Source organism: Ursus maritimus, unplaced genomic scaffold (genome assembly GCF_017311325.1).
Source record: "Ursus maritimus isolate PB19 unplaced genomic scaffold, ASM1731132v1 scaffold_9, whole genome shotgun sequence".
NCBI lineage: Eukaryota > Metazoa > Chordata > Mammalia > Carnivora > Ursidae > Ursus > Ursus maritimus.
In genome coordinates this window covers 549,412-561,509 of record NW_024427107.1, presented here as the reverse complement: position 1 = coordinate 561,509, position 12,098 = coordinate 549,412, and the positions used below count along the sequence as shown (strand labels likewise).

The 12,098-nt window shown below is 37.5% G+C and overlaps 1 protein-coding gene across 2 annotated transcripts in view; it reads right to left on the bottom strand.

Moving 5' to 3' along the window:
• The window catches only part of SPIDR (scaffold protein involved in DNA repair), a 481,232-nt gene that overhangs the window by 286,448 nt on the left and 182,686 nt on the right, over positions 1-12,098 (bottom strand). For both annotated transcript variants that reach the window (XM_008706671.2, XM_008706670.2), the window contains exon 8: positions 7,560-7,773. In XM_008706671.2, the coding sequence (XP_008704893.1) occupies positions 7,560-7,773 (214 nt within the window). The remainder of the gene's footprint in view (positions 1-7,559; positions 7,774-12,098) is intronic.

Below are 12,098 nucleotides of genomic sequence, written 5' to 3'. Positions count from 1 at the left end.
CTACCACACATTCAAGGAAGAAATAATACCTATTCTCCTAAAGCTATTTCAAAAAATAGAAACAGAAGGAAAACTACCAAACTCATTCTATGAGGCCAATATTACCTTGATCCCCAAATCAGGCAAAGACCCATCAAAAAGGAGAATTATAGACCAATTTCCCTAATGAATATGGATGCCAAAATTCTCAACAAGATCCTGGCTAATAGAAGCCAACAGTACATTAAAAGGATTATCCATCATGACCAAGTGGGATTCATCCCTGGGATGCAAGGGTGGTTCAACATTCGCAAATCAATCAGCGTGATACATCATATCAACAAGAAAAGACTCAGGAACCATATGATCCTCTCAATAGATGCAGAAAAAGCATTTGACAAAATACAGCATCCTTTCCTGATTAAAACCCTTCAGAGTGTAGGGATAGAGGGTACATTCCTCAATCTCATAAAAACCATCTATGAAAGGCTTACAGCAAATATTATTCTCAATGGGGAAATGCTGGAAGCCTTTCCCTTAAGATTAGGAACACGACAAGGATATCTTTAACTTAGAAGTCAGTGCAATAGGAGGGTACCTATTGCATGGTGTACTGGGTGTTATACGCAACTAATGAATCATCGAACTTTACATCAGAAACCAGGGATGTACTGTATGGTGACTAACATAATATAATAAAAAAAAAAGAAAGAAAATAAAGTAATTCTTTTTCTAAAAAAAAAAAAGAACTACAGGGTATTATGCTAAGTGAAATAAGTCAGTCAGAGAAAGACAAATATCATATGATTTCACTCATATGTGGAATTTAAGACACAAAACTGATGAACATGGGGAAGAGAAGGAAAAATAAAATAGGATAAGAACAGAGAGGGAGACAAACTGAAAGAGATTCTTTTTTTTTAAATATTTTATTTATTCATTTGAGACAGAGAGATATAGAGAGAGAGAGCATGAGCAGGGGGAGAGGCAGAGGGAGAGGGAAAAGCAGGCTCCCTGCTGGGCCAGGAGCCCCATGTCGGCTCCATCCCAAGACCCTGGGATCATGACCTGAACCAAAGGCAGATGCTTAACCATCTGAGCCACCCAGACACCACTGTAAGATACTCTTAACTATAAACAACTGAGGGTTGCTGGAGGGGAGGTGGGTGGGGGTAACAGATAATTGGGTGATGGGCATTAAGGATGGCACTTGATGTAATGAGCACTGGATGTTATATGCTACTGATGAATCTTTAAATTTTACCCTGAAATTAATAATACACTATATGTTCACTAACATGAATTTAAATAAAACCAAAAAATTTTAAAAATGTAAAAATTTTTAACTAATTAATCCATAAAAGTATTAGAATAAAACACAGAATAAATTTTTAATCTCACAGCAAGAGAAGTCTTAACTTCTTTACTACCTATGATATAAAATGTAGAAACTACAAAAGATAGATAAATTCAGTCATGGAAAAACTACCCTGCTTTTCAAAAATAAATAAACAAACAAAAACACCTACCCCCTAAAAAAGTTGAAAGACTAATGACAAACTGGGAGAAAACCCATTGTAATGTATACAATTGACAAGGAGCTATTTTTATCACTTCTAAAGAGTTGATACAAATCACTAAGATAAAGATCAACAACCAAGAGAATACAGGTCAAAAGTCATCAAAAGGCAGTTCACAGAAAATAAAATATTAATGGTTCTTAAATACAGGGAGCTAAGCCTAAGCCCATATTACAGTAAAAGAAATGCAAATTAAAATTATAAAATTCATTTTCCAGTTTTTAAATTGATAAAGTTCAATACAGTAGGTTAGTAAAAGGAAAACAGGCACTTTATGTACTGCTAGTACAAATGCAAAATGGTGCCATTTGATAATGTCTGCTAACATTAAAGAGGTATATATCCTCTGACCCAGCAATAATACTTAAATTCATCTTAAAGCTCTTCCTCACACACGTAGAAAATGATGTAGTCCTGCTTGTAGTAACCAAAGAGGAGGAGCAACCTACATGTCCATTCAAATAATGATATCTTTAACTTAGAAGTCAGTGCAAAAAAAAAAAAAAAATGTGGCAACTATTTATATACTAGCATGTTGTTACTGAATGATCTCCAAGATGCATTTTTAAAATAGAAAAGCATGGTACATAAGTATTGTTAGATACCATTTTTGTAAAAAAAGAATAATTGCAGGAAATACATAATTAAGTTTATATTATATATGCATCTCTCTATATAGTTGTGACTGTGTGACACACACACACCATCTCTGAAGGTAAGAAACTGATAAGAATGGTTCCTTTGGGGGATGAGAATTGAGTGGCTGGGGAGAGCAAGTATGAGAAGAAGACTCACAGTTCACTGTATATCCTTTGATACCTTTTGTAATCTGTATCATATATTTTAAGTACCTACTAGAAAAACCAATTAAATATTTTTAAATGGAAGGGGAAAACCTATACTAAAAGTATGGAGATTCAGAGGCACTATGATGCTACAGGGACCTACATAACAACTCTTAAGAGTTTGACTTTCTCCACTTATTTAAGGAAAAGATAAATCAACGTGATATATCACATCAACAAGAGAAAGGATAAAAAAATATGATCATTTCAATAGATGCAGAAAAAGCATCTGACCAAGTACAATATCCATTCATGATAAAAACCCTCAACAAAGTAAGGTTAGAGGGAACACATATCAACAAAATAAAGGCCATCTATGAAAAACCCAGAGCTAACATCCTACTCAATGGTGAAAAACTGAAAGCTTTTCCCCTAAGATGAGGAACAAGAGAAAGATGTCCTCTCACCGCTTTTATTCAACAGAGTCCTAGCCACAGTAATCCGACAATAAAAAGAAATAAAAGGCATCCAAATTGGTAAGGAAGAAGTAAAACATTCATTATTTGCAGATGGCATGTTACTACATTTGGAAAACCCTAAAGACTCCATCAAAAAACTACTAGAACTGATACATGAATTCAGTAAGTTTGCAGGATACAACATCAATATATAGAAATCTGCTGCATTTCTATACATCAATAATAAAGAGTAGCAGACAGAGTACTTAAGGAAACAATCTCATGTACAATTGCACCAAAAAGAATAAAATAGCTCAGAATAAACTTTGCCAAAGAGGTGAAAGACCTGTACTCTGAAAACTATAAAACACTGATGAAAGAAACTGAACATGACACAAAGAAATGGAAAAACATTCCATGCTCATGGATTGAGAGAACAAATATTGTTAAAATGTCAATACTACCCAAAGCAATCTACAGATTTAATACAATCCCTATCAAAATACCAACAGCATTTTTCACAGAAATAGAATAAATAATCCTAAAATTTATATGGAACCACAAAAGACCCCAAATATCCAAAGCAAACTTGAAAAAGAACAAAACTGGAGATATCACAATCCCAGATTTCAAGGTATACTACAAAACTATCATAAATCAAAACAGTATGGTACTGGCACAAAAGTAGATACACAGATCAATGAAACAGGATAGACAGCCTGGAAATAAACCCATGATTATATGGTCAATTAATCTATGACAAAGGAAACAAGAATATGCAGTCTCTTCAATAAATGGTGTTAGGAAACTTGAACAGCAACATGCAAAAGAATGAAACTGGACCACTTTCTTATACCATACGTAAAAATAAACTCAAAATGGATTAAAGAACTAAATGTGAGACTGTGGTACATGTGTATGTGTATAAAATATATATGTATATTATTTAGCTGTTAAAAAATAATGAAAGCATATATGGAATTTAAGAAAAACAAACAAAAAAGAAAAAAGAGACAAAAAAACGGACTCTTAAATATAGAGATCAAACTGGTGGTTACCGGGGGGGGGGGGGGGGGGGGGGGGGGGGGGGGGGGGGGTTCGGTGATGGGTGAAACAGGTGAAGAGGATTAAGAATACTCTTAGTGTAGGGAGCACTGAGTAATGTACAGAATTGTTGAATCACTATATCATATACCTGAAACTAATATAACACTGTACATTAATTATACTGGAAATAAAATTAATCAATTAATTAATTTAAAAAATAAACATATAAATAAAATGAAGAAAACATATAGGGGCAAAAGCCAGGATCCAGAGCATACTAATGTTTCTAAATGTAGTTATAAACATAACCACGCTGGAGTCTTCAGTGTCTCACCGTAAAACACTCAACATAGCTTGAATATACATTTTTTGTTGAAATACAATAAATGAAAACATAAACTGTGGTTGTATATAAGAAGATAAAATAGGATACTCTGCAAAAATCAAATACTCTCAATATTACTGAGTTTTACTATAAGCTTCCAGAAATGACTTCCAATAAAACAGTTGAAAGAACACAAGAAATTACAGGAACAAAACGCTAGACAGAGGAGCACTGTCAGGACAGGGAGGAAAGTGCTCACTCACTCCATGGCAAAATACTAAACTAAAATATTTTAATTTGCTTGAGTGTGAAAAACAAAGTAGGAAGGGACAATAAAGGGTGTGGAAGGAGGTAGTTTTCAATTTTAGATATGGGACCAAAGGAAGGGCTCTTGAGAAGGCAACATCTGAGTAAATGCCCAGAGAAGATAAGAAAACTGCAAATCATGCAGACGTGGGGAGGCATGGGACACAGCACCCCAGCACAGGCAGTGGCAAGAACCCAGGCCCCAGGGGGAAAGTGGCATGGAATCTGAGGACGAGAATGGAGTCTCTGGTAGCCACAATGGAACAGGGGAAGGAGAAAAGGGCGGGAAATAAGGCCCCAGAGCTCAGGAGGGGTTTGTGTATGAGGTAAGCAGACACTGGGGCATGTGGAGCCAAAAAGCAGTATGACAACTTATATATTCATAGCTTTGCTCCTTTAGAAAGAGACAGAAGGAGATCATGGAAAGAAGCAAGGAGATGATTTAAGAAACTATTGCAATAATCCAGGGGACAGACAATGATAACCCGGAAATGTTCTGACAGTAGAGGTGGCAAGAAGTGCTAGATTCTGTGTGCATTTGGAAGTGGAGCTACCAGGAAGTTCCCACAGGCAGAAGGGAGATTATGAGAAAAAGAGGAGTTGAGGATATGTGGAGGAAGTACAAGAAGGTGGTTTCCATTTCCTGAGTTCGGGAAGAGTGGGGAAGAGGAGGGAGGGTCAGGAGCTTGATTCTGCCATGACTTCAGCACCCAAATGGAACCATGGCTGAGGGAGTAAGGAATGCTGCTCTGGTGATGGAGCAGAGGGTGGACTGCAGATAGTTTTGGGAGGGATCAGTGTGCAGCTGGCATTTAAAGTTACAAGATGAAATGAAAGCACCAAGGGGATGAGGTGGACAGGATGGAGAAGAGGTCTAGTACTGAGCCTAGCAGCACTTTAGTACTGAGAAGCCAGAGAAAGGCATAAGGAGGAGCACAGGGGAGGCAGGGAAACAAAGCAGGAGTGAGCACTGCACTGCAGGGAGACATAATGGCCACGCAAGTGACCATAGGAGAAGCAGCATGGAGGTCATTGCCTATGCCAAGGGTGTGGTATGGGGAGTGCTAGGCTGGAAGCCTGAAGAAACAGGCTCAGTAGAGAATGGGGGGCAATATGGCCATGGTAGGAAGAGGAAGTACAGTCAAGATGAATTAAAAAAACATTTTTAACATGGTAGAAAAATAATGGGGTGATTTTAGGATGATGAGAAATTTCAGAAAAAAGAGAATTAATGACCTTGTGTTCTTTTCTTTAAGATTTTATTTATTTATTTGAAAGAGAGCATAAACACAAGGAGTGGGGGAGGGGCAGAGGGAGAAGCAGACTTCCTACTGAACAGGGAGCCTGACGCAGGGCTCGATCCCAGGACCCTGGGATCATGACCTCAGCTGAAGGCAGACATTTAACCAACTAAGCCACCCAGGTGCCCCATTGGTATTGTATTCTTGAGTGAGCTACACAGAAAGACAGTTGGTCGTTACAATATTATTCATAATATCCTCAAACTGAAGACACCTAACTATTAACAGAAGAACAGATGCATTAATTGCATAAATTAATACAATGGAATACTTTCTAGCAATACGAATGAACAAAATGCTAAATGTAACAACATTGATAAATCTCACAAACATAATATTAAGTGAAAGTAGTCAGGAAAAAGAGAATGGATATTGTATGATTATTGCATGGTTCTATTTAAATGAAGTTCTCAAACATTCCAAGGAGTCTACTGTATCATAAGTCAAGATCATAGTCACCTGGTGTGGGAGGGAGAGGGAGAAAATGAGAGGGGGTTAGGGTGGTCCCAGGTATGCAGTGCATTTTATTTTTTGGACTGGATAGAAATTACATAGTCAGGGCACCCGGGTGGTTCAGTTAGTTAAGTGGCTGCCTTCGGCTCAGGTCATGATCCCATGGTCCTGGGATCAAGTCCCTCATTGGGCTCCCTGCTCAGAGGGAGTCTGCGTCTCCCTCTCCCTCTGCCCCTCCCACTGCTCATGCACACATGCTGTATCTCTCTCTCTCTCTAATAAATACATAAAATCTTAAAAAAGAAAGAAAGAAAGAAAGAAAGAAAGAAAGAGAGAGAGAGAGAGAGAGAGAGAAAGAAAGAAAGAAAGAAAGAAAGAAAGAAAGAAAGAAAGAAAGAAATTACATTGTCACTTTGTGATTATTTGTAGAAATGTACACTTATAATTTGTGTGTGATCCTATTGTATCTTACACTATTCAATAAAAGATTTATTAAAAAACAAAATAATAAAATAAAATAAAATAAAATAAAATAAAATAAAATAAAATAAAATGCAAGTTACCCTATGACATTTGCAGCCTGTTAGTGGAAGAATTTAAGTAAAGACTGAGAATCACTCACTATGGAACAGTGAAAAAAATATCCCTGTGGGAGGGATGTTTAACTTTTAAGATTTATAAGTCAACCTCAAACCTAAGAATTTAACAGATGAATGAAACTTCTAAAATATCTGCCAATAAAATCAACCGTTAGCTCTGAAAACAAACAGGGCTGCTCAAACGTTCCCTCAAAAATAGTAAGATTTTCTTCTTTTTATAGTAAAAAATAACACCCTATAGAGAAGAAAGCAAACATGTATCCTTAAGAATATTTTCTGATCCATTAATGACCATTTATGCTCCTAAAGATCAAACCCTCCTGTGTCTTAATACATACTTTACATCCCTCCCAAAGCGATTAGCAAAGTAATATTAAATTAATGTGCATTATCATATTGTTACATAATGCCTCTTACTAAAATTATATTTCTAAGACAGAGAAGAACAAAAACCACTAGATTTTATAAGACACCACTTAGATAGGAAGCTTGATATGGTCGTTTCTCCCACACCCCTCTGCCCTCAAATTATCGAAAATGTCCTGTCAAAAGTACAAACAAGCATTCAAATACAGTTTAGTGCTTCTGTTACGTAAAATCTATGTCAAATTCTGGCTTCCTTTTCCTGGCATTTCTCTATAATAAGGTGACAAAAATGTTCATCATAAAAATATCTTTTGAGACAAACTCAGTTAGTAACTGCTGGAATCAGTTATTTGCACTCACCAGGGAGGGTAGATATGGACGATGTCCTGGGGATGTCCCCTGAGGTGGCGAGCAGTCTCCTTGGTGAACAGAACCTTCAGGCCAGTCCTGGGGGCTTCACCTTGAGAAGGGCTGTTGGCCTGCAGCCCTGCTAAATGCTCACACATGGCAACTTGGATGGTGCATTCCTCATGCAGCTCTAGAATTTTCACAATTAATGCACCAGATTTTCCACCTAGAAGGTGAAGGAAAAAAAATCAAAATGAAGTATAATAGACATATGGTCCAACTGTGAATAAAATGCCATGAAAAAAAGAACCACATTAAGATCGCTTTATTCACCTTGAGAAAATGGTTTGTACACTTTGCAATGTACAGACTCTAACACACTCACTGTAACATCTTTTTAATCAAAATAACTTACATGTTGCATTTTAAGCAACATAAAAAATAGTCTTCCATCATTAACAGTCTTGCATACATAGAAGACTCAGACTCATCATTTCACAGAGCATGTTTTTATACCAAAACTTTAACTATTTTGATAACCACAACAAAGGGAGTAAGACCACTTATTGATTCTTCTTATATGCTCCCTCCCCCTCATGACCTGCTTTGATTCTCTACTTTGGAAATGATGCAGTAGACTAGCTGGTTTCAACTGTTCCAATGATCATAGAGATTAAAAGTAAGGATTTCTGAGGAATGCTGAATGTTAGGGCTCAAGATTTAAAAGACGGAATTTAATCTGAATTTAAGTACTGGCTCTCTGATTAATTAAGTTCAGTCAAGTTAGATGGCATTTCAACACCTGTTTTCTCATGTGTAAAATGGGGATTGTGTCACCTGCCTCAAGGAACATTTTTAAGAATTAAATGAGAGAATTGAGGTTGACGGTGTGTGTAACCTAAAACCCGTATGTGTCCCAGAAACTGTCACAAGCATCAGGAGGCCTAAATAAGGATGCATACCTCAGTACTGTTTATAAGAGCAGAAAACTGGACCCATGACAAATCAATAGGAGGAAGGGTAAACCATGTTCTGTGCATACAACAGAACACCATGCAGAAGTTAGCAATGGTGGGTTGGGTCTATATGTATCAGCATGGAGAGATCTTGAAAACAAGAGGGGATAAACAAGATAATGGAGAATATGATACCCATAATGCTATTTTTTTAAGCACAGAAAACAATAAAATATTGTTGCGAATACTTATGTGACACAAGTATATAAATAAGACTAGCAGGATACATAGAAACACGTACCTAAGGAGAGGGAGAGGAACATAACTCAGAATTTCACACTTATCTGTCATACTTTTTCTATGATAAAAATATGTGAATCAAAAAAGACAAAAGATTAAAATGTGTTATTAATTCCAGGAGGTTAAGTATACTTTTGTTTTTCTATTACATTGTTTTTTAAGTAAAAAAATTAAATGAAATGAAATAACAAAAGCTAAGTGTCTAGCATAGTACTCTGCTAATAATAATAGACACTGATATGAGTGTTCTTTAGCACTTTAGCCAACTGGTTAAGAGTGAATAATAAAAATTAATATTTAAATAGCACCAACGTTTTAGTTATATAATTTAATTTCATTTCCATTTCTTTCTCCCCTTCTTCATCATCTTCCACTCACCCCTAATTTTCCATTCCTTCCTCTCTCTGAGGGCCAATAGCATGTGTTCACATGTTAAGCAAGGCCACACCACTGAGCACTACCTTGAACTACTGTTTCCTAAGGTATGTACCTATCTTGCTACTATTTCTTAAGGTAAGGAAGGAAACAGAATGGGGGAAGGATATGAACAAGCACAATGTCAGGCTGGCTGGTACTAGTCACTATGGGGAGGGAAGTGAAGGAATGAAAACAAGTATTACAGAAAGGCACTAACTAGGCAGTAAGCATTGAGCCTCCTCTGCCACAATAGCTGTTACTTTAATAAAAAGTGGCTTGCCCTCAGTTGATGAACAAGAAAAGAAGTCAGGATAACATAAAGGTCACTCTGGTACACACACCATTTTTCCCATGCAGGGCAGCCACAGCAGTAGGTGGAGAACAGGGTCTTTAGCAGCAAAGCCCCTAGCTTTAGGGGCTGCACTAGCTACAGGAGCATTTGTGGACATATTTTAAGAATTTTTAAAACTTCTACCTGTACTCAGGGCTCATCCCTAAAACTGTGCAGTAGGCATGGAACCTCTCCCATCAACCAATGACAGCAGCTGCTGTTCTGAGCTCCAGGGCCCATGAAATCAGGTAGTCCGGCAGAGCACACCCTCTTGGCTCTGTGTGGCAGTGTCTGCCTAAGCTGTACAAGTTCTCAACTTGGGTACTAATTATTGTCTTGTGCAGCTCTGACTAAAAGTGAAACAGGTTTTCAGTGATATGCCCAACCCTACAGTTCCCACAGACCTTGACAGATTGTATAAAGGCAAGACGTTGTAGAAACACACAATGTAGTTATTATAGCAGAAACACCTATATTTCTAAGATGAATCACACTGCTACTAACTACACTCTCCTTGAAGATTTTTATCATAAATCCTGGCATTATTCCTAAAACTATGGTTTCTGCTAAAGATACATAGCACTAAATAACTTGTAAAATAAACATGCTTCATGGTATTAACTATCACCACAGCCCAGGCTCTGCAGCATAGAATAAACATATTTTTTTTTCTTAAAAGATTTTATTTATGGGGCGCCTGGGTGGCACAGCGGTTAAGCATCTGCCTTCGGCTCAGGGCGTGATCCCGGCGTTCTGGGATCGAGCCCCACATCAGGCTCCATTTATTTATTTATTTATTTATTTATTTATGTAAGAGCAAGAGACAGAGCATGAGCATGAGCATGAGCTGGGGGAGGAGGCAGAGGGAGAGGGAGAAGCAGACTCCCCGCTGAGCAGGGAGCCCGATGACGCAGGGCTCCATCCCCGGACCCCGAGACCATGACCCGAGCGGAAGGCAGATGCTTAACCAACTGAGCCACCTAGACACCCCCAGAATAAACATACTTAATGGTACTACCACTACAGCCCTGGTGTATTGTGGCACCAAATAAGCATGCTATTTGGTATTTCAATAAACACACTCTATGATATTACTACCACCACAGCCATGATGCAGTGCAGTATAGAAAACACATGCTTTATGGTAGTATCACTAGAACCCTGGTGTACTGCTGTGTAGAATAAACACCCCATACGGTATTGACTATCCCCCTTATGTACTACAGCATGGAATAAACACACTGTTTATCACCAAAGTCCTGGTGCACTGCAGCATGCCTGGTGACTTAAACAGGCTTGGTAAAGAATGTTGAGCAGTGCCATCTAGGCTGTACCACAGGGCTAGAACAGCACAATGTTCCCCACGAAGCACTCTAAAGTCTCTCATAGAGAATGTCCTCCAACACAGCCTTAGGGAGAAACCAGTGGCCTGCCTTCCCTAAAGAAATTAAGGCAGCGTAATTTCCACTTTGTGTGAGGGATAAAAAAGTGAAAAGCAACCTAAGACAAACTGTGTATTTGGGGAAAGCTTTCAATCTAGGCATAAGAGACATTGGTTTTACAAGTGAAGATTAATTAAATGGGTGGTACAAAAAAGGCATTTCTGTGCCAGAAAGGCAACATTTTGCATCAATGCTTGTAAGACTCAGTCAAAATATCACTTTGCCCAGGAAGGGATTACTGAATCCTAGCCAGAAGCAACTATTCCTTCCCTTTTGAAATCCTCAAATATACCTTATCTATTCTTACCTTCTTTTTAACAATGTCCTCATTTTTAAATGGAGACAGTATGAGCCATTCTTAAGAACACTGCAAACATCAAGAGATATAACACAGAAAGCCCATAGTGCAGGGCCTGGTCCATCACTGTCAGTGTTATTAACTTTCCAAGGCATTTTCAAATCTATTATCATACTTGACCTACAATAGCACTATGAAATAAGTAAGGAAGATATTAATGTTCCTTTTTGGCAGATAAGAAAACTAAAAAAGTTACTTGCTCACACGACTTTCTTATGATCAGAGAGAATTACCAGCAGGTCTAACCCTAGAAATTGAATGTCCTTACAAGTCACAGACCAAAATGTCTCTCAGGTTAAATGCTGGTTAAATATAGGAAATTGTGAGTGATGCTTTTTTCCTACTTTAGTATGTTAAAACATAAGACTTGTTTAAAATGTAAAGAAAGCACATCCAGTTGAGAAATGGAGGCTCTCACTATGGCTGGACATTGTCAGATTGTCAACACTGATCACTGCATTGTAACAGAAGAGGATAACTTTGTCACATTACCAAATACTTAAGAGTAAATGCCACAAAGATCAAATGGAGAGCATGAATAGTAATATATAACACCAAAGACTTTAAACGATTAAGGAAGAGGAATAAAAGGATTCACATAGAATGTATACCACAGGATATAGTAATTTCTATCCATATATATGAATAGCAGATAAAATAGTTCTTAGTTAAAAATGGAAAATATTTAACTTAAAGGCTAACTTTTGCCAAATGAATGTGTGAATGATTTACTTTATCAGCTAACTG